General features: G+C 39.8%; 4 protein-coding genes and 2 long non-coding RNA genes across 11 annotated transcripts; 4 read left to right on the top strand and 2 right to left on the bottom strand.

The window, feature by feature from the left end:
- Window positions 1-1,148: 1,148 nt before the first annotated feature.
- LOC134193331 (uncharacterized) lies at window positions 1,149-6,146 on the top strand. 3 transcript variants are annotated; one of them, XM_062662163.1, is made up of 9 exons: window positions 1,149-1,288; window positions 1,997-2,119; window positions 2,191-2,516; window positions 2,678-2,778; window positions 2,842-2,976; window positions 4,104-4,333; window positions 4,399-4,537; window positions 5,311-5,532; window positions 5,619-6,146. In XM_062662163.1, exons 3-6 carry the CDS (start codon window positions 2,270-2,272, stop codon window positions 4,269-4,271), a joined length of 651 nt encoding a protein of 216 aa, XP_062518147.1. In that variant the 5' UTR covers window positions 1,149-1,288; window positions 1,997-2,119; window positions 2,191-2,269; the 3' UTR covers window positions 4,272-4,333; window positions 4,399-4,537; window positions 5,311-5,532; window positions 5,619-6,146. The 3 variants fall into 3 exon arrangements, with proteins under 3 accessions (XP_062518147.1, XP_062518145.1, XP_062518148.1); XM_062662161.1 differs by having other exon boundaries at window positions 1,156-1,450; XM_062662164.1 differs by having other exon boundaries at window positions 1,177-1,220.
- A 1,320-nt stretch (window positions 6,147-7,466) lies between these two features.
- On the bottom strand, window positions 7,467-10,068 carry LOC134192846 (P-selectin-like). The gene is made up of 11 exons (XM_062661604.1): window positions 10,063-10,068; window positions 9,724-10,018; window positions 9,483-9,650; window positions 9,249-9,404; window positions 9,016-9,174; window positions 8,799-8,954; window positions 8,490-8,648; window positions 8,270-8,428; window positions 8,023-8,187; window positions 7,809-7,962; window positions 7,467-7,581 (listed from the first exon to the last, which is right to left on the bottom strand). The coding sequence occupies exons 1-11, from the start codon at window positions 10,066-10,068 to the stop codon at window positions 7,518-7,520; spliced, it is 1,641 nt and encodes a 546-aa protein (XP_062517588.1). The 3' UTR covers window positions 7,467-7,517.
- Window positions 10,069-10,623: 555 nt separating this feature from the next.
- Window positions 10,624-13,635, top strand: LOC134192847 (sushi, von Willebrand factor type A, EGF and pentraxin domain-containing protein 1-like). Its single transcript, XM_062661606.1, has 10 exons — window positions 10,624-11,197; window positions 11,271-11,438; window positions 11,517-11,672; window positions 11,747-11,905; window positions 11,967-12,122; window positions 12,273-12,431; window positions 12,493-12,651; window positions 12,734-12,898; window positions 12,957-13,110; window positions 13,444-13,635. Exons 1-10 carry the CDS (start codon window positions 10,624-10,626, stop codon window positions 13,505-13,507), a joined length of 1,914 nt encoding a protein of 637 aa, XP_062517590.1. The 3' UTR covers window positions 13,508-13,635.
- Window positions 13,636-14,501: 866 nt separating this feature from the next.
- Window positions 14,502-15,958, top strand: LOC134193113 (uncharacterized). 4 transcript variants are annotated; one of them, XR_009972010.1, is made up of 4 exons: window positions 14,502-14,769; window positions 15,089-15,602; window positions 15,667-15,761; window positions 15,829-15,958. It is a non-coding gene; the product is annotated as an uncharacterized LOC134193113 (long non-coding RNA). The 4 variants fall into 4 exon arrangements; XR_009972013.1 differs by lacking the exon at window positions 15,829-15,958 and having other exon boundaries at window positions 15,089-15,231; window positions 15,486-15,602; XR_009972011.1 differs by lacking the exon at window positions 15,829-15,958 and having other exon boundaries at window positions 14,502-14,620; window positions 14,696-14,769.
- A 146-nt stretch (window positions 15,959-16,104) lies between these two features.
- Window positions 16,105-21,003, bottom strand: LOC134193115 (uncharacterized). The gene is made up of 3 exons (XR_009972014.1): window positions 20,873-21,003; window positions 20,725-20,797; window positions 16,105-16,244 (listed from the first exon to the last, which is right to left on the bottom strand). It is a non-coding gene; the product is annotated as an uncharacterized LOC134193115 (long non-coding RNA).
- A 244-nt stretch (window positions 21,004-21,247) lies between these two features.
- LOC134193270 (uncharacterized) lies at window positions 21,248-25,772 on the top strand. The gene is made up of 3 exons (XM_062662091.1): window positions 21,248-21,360; window positions 24,074-24,182; window positions 24,313-25,772. The coding sequence occupies exons 2-3, from the start codon at window positions 24,080-24,082 to the stop codon at window positions 25,623-25,625; spliced, it is 1,416 nt and encodes a 471-aa protein (XP_062518075.1). The 5' UTR covers window positions 21,248-21,360; window positions 24,074-24,079; the 3' UTR covers window positions 25,626-25,772.
- The last annotated feature ends 1,915 nt before the right edge of the window (window positions 25,773-27,687 follow it).

The following is a 27,687-nucleotide window of genomic DNA, read 5'->3' on the forward strand; positions in this document are numbered from 1 at the left end:
ACACTCATGCCGCGACGTGCGAATGTTACACCATGCGTTCTCGCTACAGCTTCATCGCCAGTGTCATCAAGGACCTACTTACTAAAGTAAACCAAGATACTGTGGTACTGTATGCACAAAATATTAATTATACCTTAGGGGCGCATGCGCTAGATAGATTAGGTATAAACAATTATTCACCTGACGTAAAACAGAGAAATCTAGCAAAGCAATCACATTGGAGCTGATCTCGTGTTGGAGACCCTGACGTGAGTCAAGAGAAGACGGACAGGTCGATCAGACGCCCAACGTGTTCCGGTGTAGAGTACCGGTTGAACAGATCAGTGATGTGCATTCAAGGAACGGGTTTTCGCGAGTGCTAGGTACAACGTGTGCACACGTACTTCGAGCACTTACCTATTTGGACTTGGACTACATCTGCACGAGCAGATGAAGCCGCCATTGACCGACACCGCGGTACCCTAGTCTTGTGCATGTCTACGCATGATGTAGACATATCAAACTTCCTACCAAATTCTCATATATACTGATACGTGCCTCTAGAGGGGTAGAAAGAAACAAAAACTAAAAGGTGAATATTGCACATGCAATGAACTTGAGCATGTAGCAGCTTGTAGCTATAGCTAATGTAGCTGCTTCCTGTCTGCTTTAAACCTGGTATGTCTCTTGTTTACATATTTATCTACACGTAGTATTTTTGGAACAACTTGGGAGTAACAAAACGGATGTAATGACTTAGTTAATTAATTAATTAAGGGAGGGTCGGTCACTCCGTCCCTAGACAGCCGTGATGGTTTAGGTGCAGGGTTTGCTTCCGGTACTTGTAATAGACTTTACAAACCAGACTGATCTGGTTGAGCACGACATGACAATGTTGGGTAGTTTCTGTGGTCTGAGGGTTATGTCATCCAGGAACTCTTTTGTGCACATCTAATTAGGAGTGAACAGCTATGTAGCCTCTCTCCATCATCATGGATCGTAGGTAGGTCAGTAGCCTCCTAAGAGTTGAGATGGCTCTCTCTGAAGTTACAGATGATACGGGTATTGTAAGGTAAAGAGGGAGCAGCTTGTGAATTTCAGCTACCAACTTCAGTGTCAAAATGACACGCCCTCCAAATGCCCGTATCCGCATGGTGGGCGTTGCATTCCTGGCAGGACACTGTCGACGGAGTCCATCGCGTGGCCTAACTGGTGATTGGATTGGCAAACACACTGCAGAAGTAAATGGTTCCATTTAAGGAGATCCAATTATTGGGGAGCTCAGACACCCCATTTCCAATATTGGGAGGTATGTCGCCCCACAAAGCCTCTATCTCCGCCGCCACTGTATCTCCGGACGATTGGTTTTATATAAAAATGACTAATCGGGGTTTCAATTGAGCAAGTATCGAATTCTCTGGACACCCACTGTATCTAAGAGTCAATATTGTGTTATATGATTGACTAATTGGTATGTAATACATTGTTTAACTAACACAGACTTCAGCAAATTGTATTGGGCATGGATTAATTGATTTAGTCTGTCAAACATTGACAGGTCAAACTGCCAGTGCCACAAACATTTTGTGCCTATTCAAACTACTCATGTGTGTGTTGGTGATGAATGGTCAGTAGGTTACTTGATTGCTGTAATACCTAATGGTGCCTTCATATCACTTGAAAGTACTGCATTTTGCTCTAAATTGCGCACATCAATGCTAATCTTAATTAATTAATTAAAATACTTCAATTTGTAGATATTAAATATTATGACCCCACATATTATTTAATATTAAAACCACGCTTTTTAGATTATTGGGAGAACATTGGCTTATATGTCATTAGCTCGTGGTTTACACTTACTTCGATGGTTAAAAGTAGAAAGTGACTAAGTTTGTAGGGCAATAAATATAACAGGCAGTTAAATTGTTTGCCTTATTTAATTGACAAATTTGTAAATATTATAACGACTTTCTTTTTTATTGACGATGTGGTGTTGTGTCTGGTGTCATTATAGTCAGAGCAACAAAAATGAGTTTGAATGATACTCGTGAGTATACGACCACTAAGCTGTATGGTAATAATGAGTATGGTGACGATGAGTATGCAACTACCACTATTCTTGCCATCATTGTGTTGTGTAAGTGTCCAGTAATGAATTCTTAACAGTGAAGTTTTGTGAAATGTACGTGTTTGTCAATGTCACTACAGTTATGCAAGCTGGTTTTGCATTATTGGAAGCTGGCTCAGTTCGATCTAAAACACCACCAGCATTCTGTTCAAGAACTTTATGGACACTATCTGTGGTTGTGTTGCATATTGGGCATTTGGTTATGCATTTGCCTTTGGAGATGGCAATGGATTTATTGGGACTAGGATCTTTTTTCTTTCAGAGATTGGACTTGATGATAGTAGTAATTTGGTTGCATTGTTTGTGCTGTACGTTTATGCTATTACAGCAGTTACAATTGTAAGTGTAGCCATGGCACAGAGAACACAGCTGAAGAGCTATTTTGTATTTGTCTTTTTAGTTACAGGTACTGTACAAATACATATATGGATGTTGTGCCGTGCACAAACACACACACACACACACACACACACACACACACACACACACACACACACACACACACACACACACGCACACACACACACACACAGATGTGTTTGTGTAGTGATTATTGATATTGTGTAGCATGGGTGCAGCCAGTTGTAGCTCACTGGGCATGGGCACCACAAGGATGGCTATATACTGGAGTCTTCAATGGATATCACAATATGACACTTCGTTATGTGGTATATCAATTACAAATTTATCTTGTAAAGTTTTGAACATTGCTTTAATTGATTTTGTTGTAGGATTCTACTGGAAGCAGTGTTGTTCATGTTGTCGGAGGAATGTCTGCTCTTATAGATGCTGCTGTAGTTGGTGCACGCAATGGTCGTTTTAATGAGAGAGGAAGGTCTGTAACAACATTCTTACAGACAACAACAGTGAGTGGCTAGAGTAGTGTTGTGTGTGTGTGTGTGTGTGTGTGTGTGTGTGTGTGTGTGTGTGTGTGTGTGTGTTTGTGTGTGTGTGTGTGTGTGTGTGTGTGTGTGTGTGTGTTTGTGTGTGTGTGTGTGTGTGTGTGTGTGTGTGTGTGTGTGTGTGTGTGTACGTGCACGTGTTTGTGTATGTGTGTGTGTGTGTGTGTGTGTGTGTGTGTGTACGTGTCCATTTGTAGCTCAATCATTAGATAATTGTACCGTATTTGATTTTGGGATGTTTGGGTCACAAATTCAAGTTTGGGATAAGCACATTAATTGTAATTCTCTTGAGCAAGGAACTCAAATGCATTGCCTATCTTGACTCAGGAAGATGAATGATTAACTGGACTTTAACTGGGGATGATAGTGGCCACCAGCTGTGACTTGACCATCAGTCGTAGAGGTTCTCATTAAGACATGTCGTTCCCAAAAACCTTAGTTGGTGTGACAAGCCAGTGCTTCTGCGATTACCTGGTCTCCCAGAGTATCCGAGTAGTACACAGAAAACCTGGAGGGTGTGATTTTGTAAAAGGCAGCTCTTGATGTTTGCTCTTTATCATTTTACTGTTTGTGTGTGTGTGTGTGTGTGTGTGTGTGTGTGTGTGTGTGTGTGTGTGTGTGTGTGTGTGTGTGTGTGTGTGTGTGTGTGTGTGTGTGTGTGTGTGTGTGTGTGTGTGTGTGTGTGTGTGTGTGTGTGTGTGTGTGTGTGTGTGTGTGTGTGTGTGTGTGTGTGTGTGTGTATTCGTGTGTGCACGCATGCATGCGTGTGTGCATGTGTGTGTCTGTGTCTTGGTCTGTGTCTGTGTCTGTGTCTGTGTGTGTCTGTGTGTGTCTGTGTGTGTCTGTGTGTGTCTGTGTCTTCGTCTGTGTCTGTGTCTGTGTCTGTGTCTGTGTCTGTGTCTGTGTCTGTGTCTGTGTCTGTGTGTGTGTGTGTGTGTGTGTGTGTGTGTGTGTGTGCATGCATGCATGAATGTTTATTATTGTACTATAGTGGTATGCAGCGATATGTGTTGACTGCTAATGTGTCTTGGAACTAGCAGCTAGTAAGTAAAATATGATGTAACATGGTGTGAGATGGTTTTATGTTGTAGATGTCTACGCTTGGAGGGTTTATTATTCTATTTCGCTTTTTTTCATTTAACTTGATTTCTAACGAAGACCATATCAAAGGCAAATATGATGCACATGGTCTTATTGTGGGCAACTGCATACTGGCAGCTTGTGGGGTAGTCTTAGTGCTCTCACATTTCGGCGAATAAGTGGCTGTAGAAATCAACAATGGAGTCTTATGGCAGCTATTAATGGGGCACTATCTGGACTGGTGAGTTGATCTATGATTTTAGGGTAGACTTAATTATATATGTGTATGTTTGTATTTTGCCATAGGTTTCTATTAGTGCTGGTGCCACGACTATGTATTTGTATGCTGCTTTTATTGTGGGTTTAGTGTCGGGTGTTGTGTACAGCTGGGTAAAAAAGAAGCTTGAACGTAAACGAGTGGATGATCCATTGGATGCTGTTGCAGGTACTATACAGATACGCACTGTTAAAATGAGCAATAACATGGATTCAGTGCTCTTTAGTGTTATTGGTAAATAATATAATTTATGTAATGCTTTGCTCCTTTTTGTTTACTTGATTTGAATTTTTAACGTAAATTTTTATGACTGTTGTACAATTTGTATACACACACATGCGTGCGCGCACACACACACACACACACACACACACACACACACACACACACACACTCACGCACACACGCACACACATTGCGTGTACTGCATGTGTGACACATTGTTGTGTACATGTAGTGCAAGAGGGGTCAAGACTAATACTACATGGTTTGAGTCAACTTGTGCTAAAAGGGGAGCTTAGCTCTATACATGCATAAGTCTAGTGCATGACAAGTGACACATTATGGATAGTGATAGGCATATAACAACTAATATATTTACTATTTAGTATACGAAGAAATGTAGCTACTTTTTAAAATACACTTCAACTGACAGGTTTTTGCATGTAGTATCTCTGTGAATGTGATTACACTAATTGTCCATATGCATGCACTTTTATGAGATTAATTGCTGCACTAAAAATGATCAGTTAGTGTGTGGATCTGTTTGAGGAGTGCTCTTTTGCTAATAAAATGATATCTAATGTTTTCAAATTAATTAGGCATTTTCTTTTAGTGAGTTTTGTTTATTCAAATGTGTACAGTATACTTGTCAGCATTGTTAAAGATGTATTTGCTGGTTGCGTACTGACACAATTGACTTTGTATACGTATATGTATAGTGCACCTTGGTGGTGGTGTATGGGGGATCTTGTGTGTCCCGTTTCTGGATGCCGATATGGGGTTATTCTATCAAGGAAACAGACTTTCAATGTTGGTACTTGGCTGGAATTTGTGTGGCTTAGTTGTGATAGTCACGTGGACATTTGTGTGGGCTGCTCTTATTTTTGGAATTCTGTCATGGCTGAATGTTCTTTGAGTTACATCAGATGATGAAATTAGAGGTATGTATATAATATATTATTGCCTATAAATTAGTCTTATCCAGCATGCGATATAGTCTTGTTACAATGTCATTCATACTGTTTAGGTGTTGATGAGGTAGAGCATGGAGAAAGAGCTTATTCTTCTCAAATGACTGCACAAGATAGCTCGTCATCTCTTAGTCTTTGCAGAGCTCTTTTGAATAAGTATGGAGATTTGCCACCTCCTCTTAGGTTGGAAGATACATCACGTAGCCATAATGAGGTTACAAAGCATCAATCAGAAGCTGAAACGCTTCACATGTAAGTGCTGAAGAAGACGGTTTTGGAAGGTCTTTGTTATGGTCAATAGCAGCAATCACTCGGAGTCAGATCCAGTGTCAGTTGTTTAGATTGGTGTATTGTCTAAACTTCAATTCAATTTGAGTCTTTAGGTTGATGCTTTAGCCTTTTGTTGATGTGTTAACTTATCTGAAGAGCTATGTCAGATGTTTAATTAACACTGATTAGTTATTAGACTTTTATATTTACTTGATTTAGCATTGATTATGATGTAGTTATTTTAGATATCTCATATCTATGTGCATATACATACAGGTAAGTTACACAAATTACTATGTTGAAATACATGTCTATCGCACTACTATCATGTTTTTGTTTATTAAATTTTACCATGTTTATTACTATAGTTCGTGAAAAACTAGAATTTGCTTGCTCTGTAGGCACCTAATTTTTTATGAAAATATACAGAGACCTAACTGTGGTACTACAGTTACAATGGCAAACAATGAGCATTTCATGGTCATAGAGGCCTAGGAATCGTGTGAACCAAGGTGACCATGTATCTTTCTGCCTCACTGCATTACTTTCAAATGCAATAAAGTTTAACTAAGTGACATAAATTGTAATGTTTGTCTGCCTATTACTCAAAAACTTCTGGTCCTAGCATGTCACTTGGCATTTGAATCTTAATCAAATGTCACTCATTGTGAGGTATGCAGTATAGACGTGGTGTATGTAGGATACTACCTCTCTAGATAGTTTTACTGAATTTTCAGAGCCGGATCCAAAGGGGTGTTCAAGGGTTGCAACCCCCTCTTTTTCAATTCCGCGCGAAATAGTATGTTCGGTGCGCATGCGCAATTGCGTCACAGTAACTAGCCGGTGCGTTTGTTTGTCGGTCTGTTACAAGTTTATCTATTTCACGATGCGAGAAAAAGGGCCTTTAAGGGTTTATCGAATTTTATTCCTGGATTTCCATAATATCTTTGTTCTTCATGCAGATATATCTAGCGGTTATTTCTCGGTGACCGTGCACAGTGTACTTGCACGGTGCATTTTAACGACTGCTAGATTTTGATTTGCAAGGTAAAGTTAGACGTTCTTGAATTTTTGGGTGTTTTCTCAGTGGGCATGCGCAGTAGAAGTTTTAGTCTGACTTGCTCCAGTAGATTGCGCACCGAAGCATGGGCACCTCGGCGCTTCTATTTAAATAAAACAGTCATATTTTACGTATATAATATCAGGCACACGTGCGTTTTGGGATTTGTATACGCATGTTTCGCCCTAACTGATTTAATTAATTAATTAATTAACTATTGTTGATTGCGGTGATTTCTGGTTTGTTTATGTAAGTTTGACCTTTCTTTTAACTGCTAGAAGTAATGTTTTTGCAGTATCTCACTTATGAGTTCACCTGTAACTAAATGTACAAGTTCTGACAATTAGAGGTCGACGGTTGTAAAGTTGTAAATTGACATGCTTTGCCCAGAACCTTGTGGGTTCCCAGAAGTTATATAAAGTGTCAAGCACTAAACAAATTTGCTCGACCAGCAAGCATGCATTGTCTTGATGGTGTCCTATCAGATTGCCAACATGGTAGTTTTGTATTCTATTTTTGTAAAGATTGCCACAAAATGCTACAGTGCAAATAAACAGATCACGGTAGTCATATAACGACGAATAGCTACATCTTAGGAGCAAAACGTCATCATCAGCTGCAGCATTCAATTGTCTTTAAAGGATACTTTATCGAGACCATCTGGATATGACGAAGATATTACATCAGACCTACCAAACAACCAATTTAGATTTACAGCACCACGCTCAGACAAACACGCCACACAAACAACACACACACACACACACACACACACACACACACACACACACACACACACACACACACACACACACGCACAACCACGTACACATGTGCACATCCACACGCACCCAGCTATTAGTGATATCATCCCCACCCTAGACAACACTGCACCGTATGCTCACATTCTACTTACTTGGGAATGCATACTGCTGTTTTACCAGTCCATTGTTGCTTAAAGCACAGTCTGAATCTATCTCCGATTAGCTGATATCCGTCATCACAGCTGTATACAATTGCAGAATCATATAGGGTATACTTTCCATTAGCCAATGGATATATGGGACAGCCTAGAAGCATACCGCAGCTACACACATCAGCACTAAGGAATCATTATTCTATCTTCATACTTAAAATGCAACGTGGAACTTTTCCATTCCATTTTCCTTCTCGATCACATTTGATCTGATTTTGTCCTGCCAGCTTGTAGCTTGACCTACATGCAAAGGTAGCTTTTCTTGTAGTAATATTAACACTGTTATATCCATGTTCAGGGTGACTCAATGGTTCACAATCTATATACATTTGAAATAATAACAGATCGATAGAGGAAATTTGCTATTGTTAAGGCATTATAGTATAGGAGCATGAAATAACCTTTTTCACATCTTGGTTCTTTGCCTGTCCAGACTTCATTATTATCGCATTCTCGTATTCGGTTTCCAACCAGAGTATATCCTGAGAGGCAATCATAGTACGCGTTGGGACCAACAACCTCAATTTCTCCATTTGGTGGTGGAAACAGAGTTCTGCATTCTAGCATACAACATGGACTAGTCAGTCATAATCAGTATAAACCGTAAACCTTTGCACTTACTAAAAACACACTCAGGTTTGTTTCCTTCCCATTTTCCATTGTGACAGCGTCTAGTTGCCGCTCCTTGGATTTTGTAATTTTCGAAACACGTGTAGGTGGCAGTGTCGTCTGATACTGTTACTGAACCCTGTTCAGGTGCCTTGACATCCGTCGAGCAAACTGTAAGTACAAAGTTCCCTTATAGATTGTCATTATTGTATGTACGTATTCATTATACAATTTTTAATTTTTTGCAAGTATTAAAGTTCTCTGCCCATGTCTTTTTCAAATTTAGTAGCAATTGATACTGTTGTAAAAATAATTGCTCACCTTTTGTACATTTAGGTTGGCTGCCTGACCAGACCTTATTGACGCACTGTCGTTCAACGTTTCCCACTAGTTTGTGTCCAGAGAGGCACTTGTAATATACAATATTGCCAATAAGTTCAATCTTTCCATTTGGCGGATTGGTAAGAGTAGTGCATTCTGATGCAATAATATGTATTAAGGTTAATCAAGTATTAATTACCAAGAATTAGTCGCGTACCCAAAACGCATTGTGGTGGATGTTCTTCCCATATTCCTTTAGAACACTGCCTTGTTTCTGTTCCTTGTATTTTGTAATTTTCAAAGCAGGTGTAGGTGGCTACGTTGTTTGACACTGTCACTAAACCGTGCTCAGGACGATCAAGGTTTGTTGGACAAACTGCAATGTTAACAAATACCAAACAGATATTTATTCTGGTTTTTGAATTGTAGTCAGTGCTAGCATCGACTTACGTTTCTCGCACCATGGTGCATAGCTAGTCCATTTCTGTCCACTACAGTGACGTATTTCTGGTCCGATCAGTTGGAAGCCTCGGTTGCAAGAGTACCGTTCTGCCGTTTGACGTATGACAACAAGACCGTTACTTGGGTTTACCAATCTTGGACAAGCTAGAACATGAACAGAGTTGTCACTGCAATCAACTTTTCTAGACGATCTGAGCATACAGTACTGGATCTAATGCTTACCGAGAATGCAGGTGGGAACCCTCCCATTCCAGACTCCGTTTTTGCACGTCCGAGTGGCGACTCCACTGATCTTGTAGTTAGGGTAACAACTGTATGTTGCTGTGGCATCGTGATCAAGACGGTTCCACTTTACTGTTCCCAACGGCGGCGACGATAGAGCAGAACAGCCTGCAGGACAATGAGTAGCAAGCACAAGAAAACATTTCAATTAGGAACGTCTTGTTGTCGTCACATGACTTACTTTTAGCACACCAAGGGGCGTAACCGTTCCATGCAGATCCAACACATTGCCTCTTTTGTGATCCGATCAGTTTGAAGCCTCCGTTGCAAGTATATTGTGCATATGTCAGTTGAATTTGAACTCTGCCATTACTTGGATTGTTGGGTTTTGTGCAAGCTGGAAGAAAACACAAGTCAACGTCGACGTACCCGTCGAGATCTTTTCGTGCATTCACTACATTCTTACCAAGAATACAGTTGGGATTACTGCCGCCCCAGTGACCGTTGTTGCATGTTCGAGTCGCCACTCCACTGATCTTGTAACCAGAGTTGCAACCGAAAGTGGCTTTATCACCGTGACCAACATGATTCCACTTCACAGTTCCATAAGTCGGCGTCGTCAGATGCGATTGACTACAACCTTTGTTTAAAAGACGTCTCAGTAAATGTGATCGACATTTTGAGACAAGACGCTTGCCTGATGGTGGGGGTGGTGGACTTCGTCTCCGCCTCCGCCTCCGCCTCCAACCGTCTGTTGAAGACAGCAGAAGGCCTAGGAGCAGAAGAGAAGCTAACAATCAGAGAGCCATAGGCGTCGAATCGAATGTAAACGTACTGAGCAAACCGTGGCGTTTCTCTGGTTAGGTTGTGACGGGCAACATACGAACGGCAAACAAAGAGGCGTAACTCGATGTTATCTTTACTTTAGAGGCTGTCCGATAACCCGGTGAGGATTCGTTACCGAGTCTCAAATTCGAGGTTCCGTTACTCTAAAATTGATTTATTCACAGTGAATAAATTGATTTATCCACCGTGACTAAATCAATTTTAGAGTAACGGAACAGTTCGTATGTTGCCCGTCACAACTTAACCAGAGAAACGCCACGGTTTGCTCAGTACGTTTACATTCGATTCGACGCCTATGGCTCTCCGATTGTTAGCTTTTCTTCTGCTCCTAGGCCTTCTGCTGTCTTCAACAGACGGTTGGAGGCGGAGGCGGAGGCGGAGGCGGAGACGAAGTCCACCACCCCCACCATCAGGCAAGCGTCTTGTCTCAAAATGTCGATCACATTTACTGAGACGTCTTTTAAACAAAGGTTGTAGTCAATCGCATCTGACGACGCCGACTTATGGAACTGTAAAGTGGAATCATGTTGGTCACGGTGGTAAAGCCACTTTCGGTTGCAACTCTGGTTACAAGATCAGTGGAGTGGCGACTCGAACATGCAACAACGGTCACTGGGGCGGCAGTAATCCCAACTGTATTCTTGGTAAGAATGTAGTGAATGCACGAAAAGATCTCGACGGGTACGTCGACGTTGACTTGTGTTTTCTTCCAGCTTGCACAAAACCCAACAATCCAAGTAATGGCAGAGTTCAAATTCAACTGACATATGCACAATATACTTGCAACGGAGGCTTCAAACTGATCGGATCACAAAAGAGGCAATGTGTTGGACCTGCATGGAACGGTTACGCCCCTTGGTGTGCTAAAAGTAAGTCATGTGACGACAACAAGACGTTCCTAATTGAAATGTTTTCTTGTGCTTGCTACTCATTGTCCTGCAGGCTGTTCTGCTCTATCGTCGCCGCCGTTGGGAACAGTAAAGTGGAACCGTCTTGATCACGATGCCACAGCAACATACAGTTGTTACCCTAACTACAAGATCAGTGGAGTCGCCACTCGGACGTGCAAAAACGGAGTCTGGAATGGGAGGGTTCCCACCTGCATTCTCGGTAAGCATTAGATCCAGTACTGTATGCTCAGATCGTCTAGAAAAGTTGATTGCAGTGACAACTCTGTTCATGTTCTAGCTTGTCCAAGATTGGTAAACCCAAGTAACGGTCTTGTTGTCATACGTCAAACGGCAGCACGGTACTCTTGCAACCGAGGCTTCCAACTGATCGGACCAGAAATACGTCACTGTAGTGGACAGAAATGGACTAGCTATGCACCATGGTGCGAGAAACGTAAGTCGATGCTAGCACTGACTACAATTCAAAAACCAGAATAAATATCTGTTTGGTATTTGTTAACATTGCAGTTTGTCCAACAAACCTTGATCGTCCTGAGCACGGTTTAGTGACAGTGTCAAACAACGTAGCCACCTACACCTGCTTTGAAAATTACAAAATACAAGGAACAGAAACAAGGCAGTGTTCTAAAGGAATATGGGAAGGACATCCACCACAATGCGTTTTGGGTACGCGACTAAGTCTTGGTAATTAATACTTGATTAACCTTAATACATATTTTTGCATCAGAATGCACTACTCTTACCAATCCGCCAAATGGAAAGATCGAACTTATTGGCAATATTGTATATTACAAATGCCTCTCTGGACACAAACTAGTGGGAAACGTTGAACGACAGTGCGTCAATAAGGTCTGGTCAGGCAGCCAACCTAAGTGCACAAAAGGTGAGCAATTCTTTTTACAAAAGTATCAATTGCTACTAAATTTGAAAAAGACATGGGCAGAGAACTTTAATACTTGCAAAATATTAATAATTGTATAATGAATACGTACATACAATAATGACAACCTGTAAGGGAACTTTGTACTTACAGTTTGCTCAACGGATGTCAAGGCACCTGAACACGGTTCAGTAACAGTATCAGACGACACTGTGACCTACACGTGTTTCGAAAATTACAAAATCCAAGGAGCGGCAACTAGACGCTGTTACAATGGAAAATGGGAAGGAAACAAACCTGAGTGTGTTTTTAGTAAGTGCAAAGGTTTACGGTTTATACTGATCATGACTGACTAGTCCATGTTGTATGCTAGAATGCAGAACTCTGTTTCCACCACCAAATGGAGAAATTGAGGTTGTTGGTCCCAACGCGTACTATGATTGCCTCTCAGGATATACTCTGGTTGGAAACCGCATACGAGAATGCGATAATAATGAAGTCTGGACAGGCAAAGAACCAAGATGTGAAAAAGGTTATTTCATGCTCCTATACTATAATGCCTTAGCAACAGCAAATTTCCTTTATCGAACTGTTATTATTTCAAATGTATATAGATTGTGAACCATTGAGTCACCCTGAACATGGATATACCAGTGTTAATATCACTGCAAGAAAAGCTACCTTTGCATGTAGGTCAAGCTACAAGCTGGCAGGACAAAATCAGATCAAATGTGATCGAGAAGGAAACTGGGATGGAAAAGTTCCACGTTGCATTTTAAGTATGAAGATAGAATAATGATTCCTTAGTACTGATGCGTAACAGTAGTATGTTTCTAGGCTGTCCCACATATCCATTGGCTAATGGAAAGTATACCCTATATGCTCCTGCAATTGTGTACAGCTGTGATGACGGATATCAGCTAATCGGAGATAGAGTCAGACTGTGCTTTAGGCAACAATGGACTGGTGATCCAGCAGTATGCATTCCCAAGTAAGTAGAATGTAAGCAAATGGTGCAGTGTTGTTTAGGGTGGGGATGATATCATAATAGCTGGGTGCGTGTGGATGTGCACGTGTGTATGTTGTGTATGATCTTTAACTTGTGTGCGCGTGCGGGTGCGCGTGTGTGCGTGTGTGCGTGCGTGCGTGCGTTTGTGTGTGTGCGCGCGTGAGTCTGTCTGTGTGCGTCTGTGTCTGTTTGTTTGTCTGTCTGTGTGCCTGTGTCTGTCTGTCTGTCTGCCCTCCTGTGCGTGGGCGTGCGTGTGCGTGGGCGTGCGCGTGCGCGTGAGTGTGGTGCTGTAAACCTAAATTGGTTGTTTGGTAGGTCTGATTTAATATCTTCGTCATATCCAGATGGTCTCGATAAAGTATCCTTTAAAGAAAATTGAGTGCTTCAGCTGATGATGACGTTTTGGTCATAAGTTGTAGCTATCCGTCGTTATATGACTCTTGTGATCTGTTTATTTGTACTGTAGCATTTTGTGGCAATTTTTACAAAATACAATATGAAACTATCATGTTTGCAATCTGATAGGACACATTCAAGACAATGCATGCTTGCTGGTCGAGCAAATTTGTTTAGTGCTTGATACTTTATGTAACATCTGGGAACCCACAAGGTTTTGGGCAAAGCATGTCAGTTTTACAACTTCACAACCAACGACCTCTAATCGTCAGAACCTGTACATTTAATTACAGGTGAACTCATAAGTGAGGTACCTCAAAAACATTACTTCTAGCAGTTAACAGAAAGGTCAAACTTACATAAACAAACCAGAAATCACCGCAGTCAACAATAGTTAATTAAATAATTAATTAAATCAGTTAGGGCGAAACATGCGTACACAAATCCTAAAATGCACGCGTGCCTGGTATTATATACGTAAAATATGACTGTTTTATTTAAGTAGAAGCGATGAGGTGCCTAGGCTTCGGTGTGCAATCTACTGGAGCAAGTGAGACTAAAACTTCTACTGCGCATGCCCACCGAGAAAACACCCAAAAATTCAAGAACATCTAACTTTACCTTGCAAATCAAAATCTAGCAGTCGTTAGAATCCACCGTGCAAGTACACTGCGCGGTCACCGAGAAATAATCTCTAGATATATCTGCATGAAGAATAAAGATATTATGGAAATCCAGGAATAAAATTCGATAAACCCTTAGTGTAACTCGTCTCCGTATCAAACAAAAGAAGTAATATTTGGAGAGAAAAGTAGATCTTGAAAGAACTTCTATGATGCATGTATGCAAACTATAGACGCGGAATAGACAACTGCAATCACAAAAAGTAGGGTTCTAGATGTCAAGGCGAAGTGTGTATGACGCGCAAACTTTTTTGCGTCCACTTCACACACATACACATCCCGGACATATAGCCCGGATGTGTTTAACTTGCACGTGCACGGTAGACCATTCTTACGTACATACATGGCTAATGTGTTGTTATGCTGACAGATCGTGGAAATTGCGCTTTCTCTGCGAGCAGTTACTACACTGAGTAAACAATAGTGGCTAGTGAAAGGAGAGCCCCAATACGGGGAAAGTTGGTTGCTACAAACCATTTTCTTTGCAGAAATCGACTCTCTCGCGAAACAATTGACCCCAGAAAAGCTTTACGTGATGCAGTTATCCTACAAGACGGCAGAGGTTTGGTACAGTTTGCTACTTAATTGTTGTTCGTTAATTAACTAATTATTAATATTTATAAAATCACATTTAAGGTTCAAAAATACTACCATATATGTATACTAGTAACTATTGCAGAAGAAACTGCTTATTAATTAATCATGTACTCTGCTGTTCCAATTAAGTAATTGTTTGCATAAGAAATGTATGGCAAACAGGCAGAATTACAGGAAGTTGTTGATCTGGACAGTCTGTTGCTAGCCTAAAATACATAGAAGCAATCCATGATCCATTTTAACAATACAATTAAAACAGACAATGAACATGCCTATTTCTCTAGTGGGTTTGCCGGACATAAAACAGGAATGACTTGTTCTGAACACTTATTCTGAACACTCTAACTACAGTCTGTTCCTCTCTTTATATGAAGGAATATGAACAATTCAGGACATTTGTTGTTGTGGATTCAGTTAATGTGTAGTGGTGAGCTAATATTTAGTGGTGGATGTTTTGATTGATGTCTTCAGTCAATGTTTATTACTTTTATATTGTCAACATTGATTGGTGAAGAGTTTTAAAAATTTGTGATCAATATTTATTGATTTATGTAGTAAATATCGATTGATTATTAAAGTTAATATTTATATTGATCTAATACATTTCATTTTCTATAATTAATTTACACAGTCAATATTGTAAATAGATTCAAAGTAACTTCTTTATTCTGGTTGTTGCAGATTCTAGAGACCTGGATAACTTCCATTATTGCACCTGCCAGAAGACGAATTACATGTGTGTTTTAGGCATAAGTCACCTATGTTTCGATTAATTAACATTTTCTGGATCTCGTTAAGGTACTTGCATGCAATGTCTCAGTTGTATGTACTCCACTTGTAAGTCAAAGGTTTGAATGTTTAGTTCATCTTTCGAGATTCTCCACAGAGTTACACAGAAAGTGTCTTTACTTCAGGGAGCTGTCGTGACCTGTTTTCTGTAGAAATGAGTGCAACTAAGTTTGTATAGCTGCATTACATTTTGACTCGTAGTAATTTTAGTTATTGTACTTTGTAAATTTGATAGATAATTTGCAGGATCTTCTGGGAGATCAGCCATGCTAAGAGATTTCTGAATAAATTTCAGTTTTGAAAAAACCAAAGGGCGGTGTTTCTTTACTATGATGAGATGGAGCAGTTGATGATGCGTATTCACAGTATCTCATACCATGCTCAAACTGACCACAAATGGAACTACGTATATACAAGCACAAAACATTATCATGTTACTTTCTTCAACATCTAGAATGTACACTGTTATATCCAACTGGTAATGACTATAACTGGTTAAGATTGAGTTATGCGTATACAGCATTGTAAACTGGTAAACAGACATTATAAATCTCAATATCTGGTAAAAATGTCACAGCAGTCGCTAGATTTTGCTAGAGAGTACTTTGACATGTCATTCCCTGATCCACCTTCCAATATTCTTCACACATCCTATACACACAATGCAAAATATTAAGCATCTCATTCTTCAGATAAATGTTTGAATTTCTTTCTATGCATTGTAGTGTTCTGTCTAAGTGACTAGATGATTTTAGTCAGCATTTCATGTCCCATTTAATTATGAGATTGTACATTACACGAACTAGTTACTTGTAATCACATGTACCACACATCCTTGATAAGTACCTATAGCTAAAGCATGCTTCTTTTAAAGCATGCCGACACTATTTTGTTTAGACAATGTAGATATTAACCAATATGCATGGAAATTTGTTGCTGTCCAGAATACCACAAATTATATTATCTCACCACTACTCATGTTAACTGAATTCACAACTACAAATGTTGATTATTAATACTCTGCCACCTAGCTGCAGTAAAGTAATAAAAATACTTTGAGTTGAATGAGCTTGTTCATTAAGTAAATGTCCACACTCCTGTCTAAGTGGTGTCCTCCCACAGGCTATTCAAGAAGACAAGTGGTTCAACGAGGTCTGTCACATTCCTGACACTTCAAATCTTGAACTCTTGAACTTGAGCAAGATACAGCAATTTCAACATATTCTGTCAGGCAAGTCAGCCTCTGCTGTGGCATTTGGTGACACGACTAACTACCAAATGTCTAGACTGGCATGTGACAGATGGTTGCCTGATACACTGCTTAAAGGTATGGATGGCATCGCTTCTCAATTGCTCATCACAAGACTGTCTTTGCCTTGTGCTATCTGAAGTTTGCAAATTCACGTTCAACACATCCATAGCATCAGCTCTGAACAACAGAAAGAAGATTAGACTTATATTCCTGATTGTCAACGTACAAATTGATGCCATAACTGGATCTTCTGTTGCATCAAATACATTGATGAGTGGGAATCATTGGACAGTGGTTGCTTTAGATTTGAATTCAAAGCTTCCTTCTATGGGGACCCATGGGATACCCAGTTCCTACCAACTTGTTGGTAGAAGTAAGACAAACACTGGAAAATCTAAGCACTGCCTTACGTGAAAGAGTGGATATTCATGATTTGATTCCTATACATAGGCCAACATTTGACAAAGATGAAAAACATACATGCTCAAGGCATTTGCAGCATTTTTTCCAAAAAATCCGTGAGCATACATCCGTTTACCACAGCTGTTCCTCTATTGTGACAAAGCCTAAAATCAAACTTTACCTTCAACCAAGCCAATATGCTCACTACCCGAGAAATACCTAAGCAGTATGGCTGCTTTCTGATCAAATTAAAATTTCAAATATCATAGATAAGTCCATATTAGCTGATGAAAACTTGCAGTCTCAGCAAATTCAAAGCCATCATCTCAAGCAACCTGAACGCTGAAAGCTTTGCTTAAGTTTGAGTAAAGCTTTCAAGACCAAAGTTTCAGGAGAAAAATGTAATTCTTCAGCAGCTTCACCATGCAAAGCAACTACTGATCGGCCCTCCTGCTATATGCCTGACAAAGCAAACAAAGTTGGTAGAAAGAATTCATTGTCGCTAAGGCCGTTTCAGCTGGCAAGAGGAATCCTTTCTTTTCTAATGTACCCTGGTGCACTTCTAATGAGAGTCATTCACAGAGTACAGAAGCTGACAATGTCAGTGAAACCTCCATGCCTGCTGTAGAACAACAGTCAGTTTATGTGAAGAGATGCACTTTAAGCACAGACACATTTTAACAATTTCAAACTACCAGTGAAGCCAATCTAGAGCACCCACTTGATGCCAAACAAGAATGCAAATCTGATTCAGGCCTCCCTACCAGTATTATACCCTTGCTCCCTTAGCAGTACAACTATTTTGTTGACTCTCATTGTCAGCATGAATCGAAAAGATTCCTAGAAGCTGAAACAAGCAACTTTATTGTAGAAGCATTGACAAGTGCAATTGTGAGACTGCAGCTGTCCAGTGGATTAAACATTTTGAAGAGGTTTCAAAAACCACCTATCGAATCACTACTGGTTTCAAAGCAAAAGGACGACGGCTCCTTTTTAAAACTGTTCATCATCGTCATCATTACAGAAAACAGAAAACTCTGTCACAAATGTCCACAGAAAGCCAGTGCAAAGTAAAGAAAACCACCGTACATTGTTCCACACGAGACAAGAATTGAATGTGTCCTAGCCTTTTAATAGTTAAGGTATACCTACCTAAGGCATATAGAATTTCAGACCACCCAGAATATCCTTGCCTTATCAATCTGAAGTACACACATAACCACCGAATCCACAGTTGCCATGCGCTCAGCTTTAGGCCAGTCACAGAAGCTGTAAAAAAGCGTACATTAGTCTCTTTGAGTCTGGCACCTCTGCTGCCTCTGCACCCACATGTACAAGATGTTCAACGCCTTTTTAGAAAATGGCGATCAGACAACATTGGACCAGAAAGTGGAGAGGCTATGTTTGAGCGACTGCTCGAGGAAGTACAACAATACAACGAGGAACATGAAAAAGGAAGTGGGCAAGTATTTCTTCAACCCTTATGAAGCAACGTACAGCTGCAATGAATATGGATGAACCTAAACCAAAGACCAGAAAGACTGATGCCAAGCTTTTTCTTTTAGCTCTAGTCACTCCTCTCGTGGCCAAAGTCCATGAAATGGTCACACAAAGTGCAGAGCTAGTCTTTTGTGACTCAACAGCCAGTCTTGATAACTTGAACACAGCTGTGTTCATACTTAGCTGCAGCACATCAGTAGTAGCTCTACCATTTACTGCAGTTATGACATCCAGTGAAGATGCTGTTGCCTTGTCAGCAAGGTTTACAGCACTGTGCCACATACTGCCAATAGTGCATGTTTTGGAAGAGGCCCAAATCTTGAACCACTAACACTATTGACAAATGATTGTGCAAGCAAACGGATTGCTCTAAAGAGTACATGGCCTCAAGCGAAGTTACACCTATGTGTCTTTCATTGTTTACAAAGTACATGGAGATGGCTCTGGAGCTCAAATTCTGGTATCTGTAGCACAGACAGAATTACCTCTGTATGACACTAACAAAACGACTTGTTTATGCCCCAAATGAGCAAGCATTGACTACACTCAAACATAAAGTAGACGAAAGCACTTTTCAGACATTCAAAAAGAGACTAGGTGATTACTGGCAACAAAGGAAAGAATGGGTTGCTTGTTTCCAAACGAACTTTCCCACACGAGGCAACTATACTAACAATTATTCAGAGGCTAGCATACGCATTATAAAAGACATCCTTTTCCAAAGGAATAAAGCTTGGAATGCGATGCAAATGTTCAATCTTCTCACACAGACTCTCAAACTGTATTACCAGCGACGTTTAATTAATATCTGTTGCCACAAACAGATTAGATAATTTTGTCTCTACAAGATTTACTGTGACAGGAGTAAAAGAACACACAATTCCATCTGACGACATTGTCGCAACAGATGACCCAGACGTTTACACTGTTGTGAGTCAGTCAGATAAGAATACAACGTCGACAGTAGACTTACACTGGGTGAGTGCACCTGTCCCATTAGAATGCAAAATCAACCTTGCAAACACCAATTTGCAGCAGCAATGAAGTATTGCAAAAGCAGTTTCAATACTATCCCAACATATTCACCTCAAGGCCATCAGCTTTTTGCAGCAGTGGCATTAGGACAACACTGCCAACCCATTTCCTTTTACAGTAATGTCCACAAAGAGCAGAAGAAGAACATGTAAAATCTTTTTCCATCAGTGTGAATTGGTCTGATGACGATATCAAAACGTTCCTTTGAAAAAATTGCTCCTTGTTCCTGTAATACAATTCAAGTGGCAACTGCGGCTGACAACAACATTGATTTTAGCAATACATTTCAAAGAGATCAAGCACAACCAATTAACAGAGGAAGCTATGAAAAGTCAAGAGACATCACTGAAAGAGTACTACAGGTCACTAAACATATCAAGGAAGGGTTGCATGAAAGTCATGTCACAGACAGCTTCATAGCTGCAGTAGAAGGTTTTGTTCTAATTATTGAAAACTACAAGGCAAAGAAATCTATTCACCTGGTACACAGCAGCGACTGCTTTTTGCTCTACACATGTTTGGTAGAGGTGGGAGTCAGAAAACAAAAGAAAATATTCGAGTGCAACCTACTGCTGTAGCTAGATGACACTTGAGGCTAAACCAACTGATTTAGACTCAATTCTGTACCAATTAGTCTCGATTTTGCCATTGCATGACAAACATTGATCAAGAAGTCGCTTTATTAGTATTTTGTGCTTCCATCCAAACACAAACATCCTGAAAAACCCTTGAAATTTCTTGCCTGGCAAATACTTTCGGCCACTACTGTATACACACCCTCATAAATTATAAATTACTATTTATTAATTAAATCACATTTAAGGTTCAAAATAATACCATAAATACATAAATTGTGCTTTAAATACGGTTACTAAATACTTTATTCCAAAAAATTATAATTAGTGAATTAACTAATATCAATTATTAGCAAAATGTACAAACCTCTGCCGCCTTGCATAATAACTGCATCACGTAAAGCTTTTCTGGAGTCAATTTTTCTCGAGAAAGTCGATTTCTGCAAAGAAAACGGCTTGTAGCAACCAACATTCCCTGTATTGGAGCTCTCCTTTCACTAGCCACTGTTGCTTACTCAGTGTGGTAACTGCTCGCAGAGAAAGCGCAATTCCCACGATCTGTCAGCATAACAACACATTTCGAACTACTAAATCGTGATCTGATCGAGCGTAAGCCATCATGCGTGCACGTGCAAGTAAAACTTATCCGGCTCCGTACTTGGTGTGTGTGTGTGATGTCGACCCCAATAATATTTTCTATGACGCGCAGAACGGTCTAGCTACGCGAGGCAGCATAAATAGCAACCACACCTCTAAAAGGCGCATATGTAGCGCTACTGCGCAAAATTTTACATAAATATTATAATTATATCAGGTGACAACGTATGCATGTTGGACGCACAGAGGATAGCCGGGACTTCGTTCCATCCACGTGACGTTTTAGAACTCCCGTACGTCTCAGAATGGCGGCTTGTTGCTGTTTTGACAAGTCTTCTACGACTTCCTAAAGCTCTTCGCGTTCTGCAAATTAGAAGGACTCCTTTTGCGGTGTTGTTGCTGAACGGTATGGCTATGTTTTGAGTTCGCTAGTTTATTTTTTGTAACAAGTGAATTCGGTATTGTTTTTCGTGATGAGTAACTCTACCTTACTTTAGAAATAAAACAAACGCGTAATAATCACATTTCTTTAGTTAACGCACGTTAGACAACATCTCAAATTGCATGCTTTCTTTTCTTCTAGACAAGACACCTATATCTGTAATAACTTCCGGCCATTTCAATTTCCAATTTTCAAATTTCAATTTTAATTTTTTAATTGTTTAATTTTTCATTTTTCTATTTTTGTCAAAGGTTTTCAATTATTTTGCTGAAAAAATTAATTCGCAAGCAAATTTTTATTTTTCATTATTCATATTTTCATTTTCGTTTTTATTTTTTATTTCTATTTTTCTATTTTCTAGTTGTATTTTTGAGTCTATTTGGTTGAGTTGAATGTCAAAAGAATTGAACACGCAAAGAATGAAAAATGAACGCAGCAAAAACGAAAAATGAAAGTCTTGCACAAAGTACGCAGCAGGGAGTCTGGAACGCGTGCAGTAGTCATAACTCAACGCAGTAGAGAGTCGTTTTTCATTCCAACGCGTGCTGCTGATTGGAAGGGGCGGAGTGGTTCTTGGACGTATGACTTCCGCCCTAGGACGATCTCTTGCAATTTCCGCTGTAACAAGAAGGAAATCTCAGACTCTTCCCCAAAATAATCAATCTCAGGTGTGAGCAGCCATTGCTGATGAGCACAGTACATATGCATGGTATATGAATTTATCTATTACCACATATAACAACAATCTAGCTAAATCTAAACTCAACAAATTTAGTAACTATACTGAAACTCGTTCAAACTCAACTAGGCTTAATTAATTAATTAACTACCATTTTATACACACAGTACATAGCAACTAAAAACAAAGATGTGGGTAGTAGCCTTGTTCACAGCGACGGTGACGGCCCGAAGTCAACCGAGTCTGAGCTACCCGAGGTAATTGACCAGTCGTCCGGGTTACGAAGGTCTGCAGTGACAAGAGAGCCATCCGCAAGGACAGAAGCTCAAGATTCTCCCGAGGTGATCGATTAAGCAAATTGATTGAATTCCACGTAGTCGCGCGTGTGTAGAACAGCAAACCGAGCATATTTGTTTTTATTTGCTGTGTACTGCGGGTATGAATTGGTAGTTATTCAATTAAGCCTAGTAGAGTTTGAACGAGTTTCAGTATAGTTACTAAATTTGTAGAGTTGTAGATTTAGCTAGATTGTTGTTATATGTGATAATAGATAATAAATTCATATACCATGCATATGTACTGTGCTCATCAGGAATGGCTGCTCTCACCTGAGATTGATTATTTCTTGGGGGAGAGAGAGATTCCTTCTCGTTAGAGCGGAAATTGCAAGAGATCGTCCTAGGGCGGAAGTCGTGGAAGAACCACTCCGCTCCTTCCAACCAGCAGCACGCGTTGGAATGAAAAACAACTCCCTACTGCGCTGAGCTTATGACTAAGGCACGCGTTCCACCAGACTCCCTGCTGCGTACTTTGCACAAGGCTGTTTCATTTTTCGTTCTTGCTGCGATCAATTTTCGTTCTTTCCGCGTTCAATTCTTTTTGACATTCAACTCAGCCAAATATAATCAAAATTAAAAAAAATTAAAAGTAAAAAATAAAATAAAAATAGAAAACGAAAAATAAAATATAAAAAATGAAAAATACAAATTTGCTCGCCGTATTAATTTTTTAGCAAAATAATTGAAATCCTTTGATCAAAAAAGTGAAAAATAAAAAATTAAAAATTAAAATTAAAATTTGGAAATTGAAAATTGAAATGGCCGGAAGGATCACGGACCAATAACGTATGGGATTGAACATAACTTTTGGCAACCGTTTCTCCGCTCTGTCTCGCCAGATACCTTTACATTTGCAGTCATGTTCTAGCTAATTTACCACTTTAGTCTAAAAAGTCGTTGCATGTTTAAGCTAAATTAAACATGCATCCAGACTATATTGGATCAATGTCGTAAACAAACTGATGATGTTAAGACGGAGTCCAAGTTCAGGGTAACAAGACTTGTATTTGTTTATCATATAGTACAATAGTTATCATATAGTCATTTTGGTAACAAAAATATATTAAATTAAGCGCTGTAGAGGATCCGAGGGTGTAGCACTTCAGCGATTCTTCATTACCCGAAGCGTGAAACGCTTTTAGTGCAGGCCGGTCACGTGACGTAGGACCGACCGACCCGATTCGCCTGTTAGGCAACAGCATAACACTTGATTGCGGATTGAGGCAAATACGTGACCGGATGTCACTCTCTTTCCCACACTCTTTTATACTATTAATTGGCTTTGACTAAAGATGTAAATTTAAACTCTTTAGTTAACTAAGGCACGCTGAGGGTTTGCACTGTGGTGCTTCTTCATTTAGTCATGTTTACCTGTCGTGTATAGAGTACCACTCAAATTAATTAGAAAATATTTAGTTAGGCCAACAGCAGTTTGGTTTGTTTTATATATGACGGTTCTTAGGGGTTTTAGTATACGTAAGCCAAAAATGCAGGAGCGTGGTTGCTCATCTATTTTCGCTAGTGATAGGCGTGGCTTGTTTTGTTGCCTTGCTTGTTTGTGCTCACGTGAGTTTTATTATCAAAACGATTGCGTGCTGCTTGTTTCAGACGTTGGTAACTCGCACTAATTACCGAAACTGATGTGCGACTTGCTTTGTAGTAGAACATGGCAGAAGAGAGTAGACCTGCCTTTATTGTCGATGACGAAACTAGATTCGCAATCGATACAACCAACGCTGTGTACGACTATTACAGGCCATTGTATGACGGTAAGAAATAAATCTATCTAGCAAACGTGATATATATATATATATATATATATATATATATATATATATATATATATATATATATATATATATATATATATATATTATAAACTCTACTTTCTATCTTCAGTTTTGTCCAGCGATCCTTTCCATGGCGTTGTTTGGATGTTACTTTCGATTGGAATTATTGGCAACATATTGGTTGTGGTGTGGAGACTTGCACAGAAAAGAGATCAGAGATCGTCTCCTCTTTCAATCCTCATCATCATGCTAGCAGTTTCAGACTTCTTGTATTGTGTTCACTTGCTTCTTCTCGAGAGCTTGGTGCTTGATGTTAACCTAGATCAAACAAACCATCTGTCATCCATCTCTGCTGGTAACATGTGCATGACAAGTGCTTGGCTGTCTTGGTTCTCTTGTCTCACAGCTCAGTGGGCAACTTTTAACATTGCAGTTTACTCGTTTCAAGCAATGAGCAAGTTCTGTTCTCGTTGTTGCTGTTCACTAGTGTATAAGAGAAATCTGGTTATCACAATCATCTGCCAAGTTTTGATCAACGTGGTGATAATTGCTATTGACACCATTGTATTCGACAAATACGACCATTCTGACTTGTTTGATTTACCACTACAAGATTATGACAAATATACACGCAATGACGTCTCCTCTAACTGGACAGAAGTTCGTATATACTCAAGACATGCACGCATTGCCCAAATTTTTGGACGTTGTGCTTGGGCACAGTCAAACGGATTTGGTTATTGCATAAACGGTACAATTTTATTCACACATGACAACCATACAACAGTCTCCAATGAGAGCTATTGCCTATTCCCGTTTGGTTATGATTTACTAAACAATACATTTGAAGCACCAATAATAGGATCAAGCATAGCTTCTCTAGATACTGTTCTTACATTGACGTGTGCTATTCTCTATATACGTTTGTGGATAAAGCTTCGTGCAAGAGCAGTAAACTTAACAGGAAGATCTGACATGCACAAACTTCGATGTCGTTTGAGTGTAATTGTTCTCCTAAACACTTTTTGTTGGATTCCTGTGACTATACTACATTGGACAGTAGCTACCGATTACAAACTGACATGGTCAAACGATTCTACTGCGGCAAATGTTCTTCTCATCTCAATCAGTCCAGCAGTTAATCCTCTCATCTACACATTCACAGGAAAGAACTTTTTACTTTCAATTCGCAAGTTTTGTAGACGAATGAAATGCGACATATCTGTGAGACGAAGCAGTTCCAACTACCATGACGATCACACTAGAGGAGTTGAACGTTGCAGCTGTATTCCATGTGTCAGATGTGTTCACCAAGACGAAGAGAACGATCCAGACAACTGGCCTACTCAAGATACTTCCGAATGGAATTCTGATCAGAGCAGACTTCTGTCGTCTACCAATGAATTAAGTGAAACTAACTAACAGATTCACATCAGCTACTGTTTTCAATGTGTGTCATTGCACAATATTCATATCGTATGCATGTTTGCTATCAAGATTGTATGAAGGTTTATAATTAAGTCTAGATCTGTTGTGTACACTAGATAAACACAAGCACAAATAAGAACAGTCAAGGGCGTATAGTGTGGCATGGGCTAGACCGGACTATAGCCTCATCATTTGTAGGCGTGGTCATAAAAATTGCGGACAGTAAATATGTGTGAGAACTAGAGCTATATAGACCAGTTGCACTCACATGAGCTAAACTGACCACCCTCACGCATGGAAGACAGCCGGGACATTTTCGATAAGTTACAGTCCTGTTCTTCTCGGTTATCGCGACAGATTGTGAGATTCCGACAGTTGATGTCGCTCCAATGCTAAATTGCAGAACACTGATGGTCGATACCTTTACGAAATTTCTCTCAGGAGTTGACCGAGGACGTCGACTTGTGGCCGCAGCGAGCCGACAGCACACCGGATGAATTTTTTTCTGAAAGTAAACTGCTTTGAAATCGGAATGCCGTATACTGCTGCCAGTTTCTCCTAAAGACAGGGCAACGGCTTCTTTAGCCTGTCAACATCTTCAGACGACAACTATAGCTAGGTCTCCATGCATGGTAGCGCTTCCATGCTACTGACTATAGTAGTTATAGATAAACACGTACCTTTTCAGAATCTATTTCTTCTGGAAAAACTCTTTTGGAAGACATGTGGCTGAAGAGGTTGGCAGAGCTCGAGCTGTGAAGAGGAAAAGTTTCGCTAACACACAGGAAAGCGATAGGAAGTTGCACCTGCACATTAAGCTAGCGGCGCGCTTCTCTCAAAACAAAACGTGCAAGCTCTACTCGCTACTTGCTGTCTTGTGGTTATATTAAATAAAAGGAGTCACGACCTCTGAGAATCATCAGTAGCATATACGAACATTGCACTCACAGTGGCTCAAAGCAGCTTGAATGAGGCACGATTTTCATATGCTAATCGGAAGTTGCTTATTTACTGAATAGTATATATATATATATATATATATATATATATATATATATATATATATGTTAAAAAAGGAAGCGTTTATTGTACTTGTGTTCTGCTCAATGTTTGCTTGCAACCCAAAAATAGCAAGGAACAAACCGCATGTTGCCGCTCGCCGATCGATGTTTTATTGTGTGTTAAAAAATCCCTTGCATTTCCGTGGTGCATGCAACGCTTAGGCGTGTTTGCCTGTTGCAAATCAGCCGAGGTAATGGACGGATTCGTTTGACCACGCCTCCTTGATAGATAAACGTCGACACAGGTCGTAACTCATAGGATTTCGAACGATATCGAATTATATGGGTCAAGCAGAAAACGTGAAAGTCGTACTATCCAGTACCGTAAATGACTGCTTTGCATGCAGGTGTACGTAGAGTTTGCATGAACATTAGTCACTTTCAGAATTTCTGGAGGGTTAGTACTATTAGTTGGAAACGTTATATATATATATAAATATGTATATATATATATATATATATATATATATATATATACACTGTTTTGTTTTGACCGCCTTGAATCCATTCTCAGCGATCTCTCTGCTGAAAACACAAGCGCGGTCACAGCACAGAGTTGTGGTCGCTACTTGCCGAAAACGCGGGATAACGTGAGATGACCTTAGGACGTAATTCTACAACCACTCGTGTCTCACACATGCAGACAATAAACAATAGGGGTCGTGTAACTACAGAAAGACGGACCAACAAACCACTGACAGTGTAAGCAAGTGAGGTCTACTTGTAATCATCAATTTATGAAAGTAGCTTTTATCATTCATCGTTTAGAGAACATGGAAACATATAAGAGCATAGAAACAAAGCCAAAATAAGTTTAGAGAAGACTAAAATTTATCAATACATCTGCCAGCTGACTGTATTATATCTCTGCTAGTCAGGTAGACAGCAATTGTATCATTACCAAAAAGCAATGTTATTGCTAACAAAGTCTTCTTGTTATCGCTGAACTTGGACTCGGTCTTGACATCGTCAAATGGTTTCTCTACAGGAGATTA

This window comes from Corticium candelabrum, chromosome 17 (genome assembly GCF_963422355.1).
Source record: "Corticium candelabrum chromosome 17, ooCorCand1.1, whole genome shotgun sequence".
NCBI lineage: Eukaryota > Metazoa > Porifera > Homoscleromorpha > Homosclerophorida > Plakinidae > Corticium > Corticium candelabrum.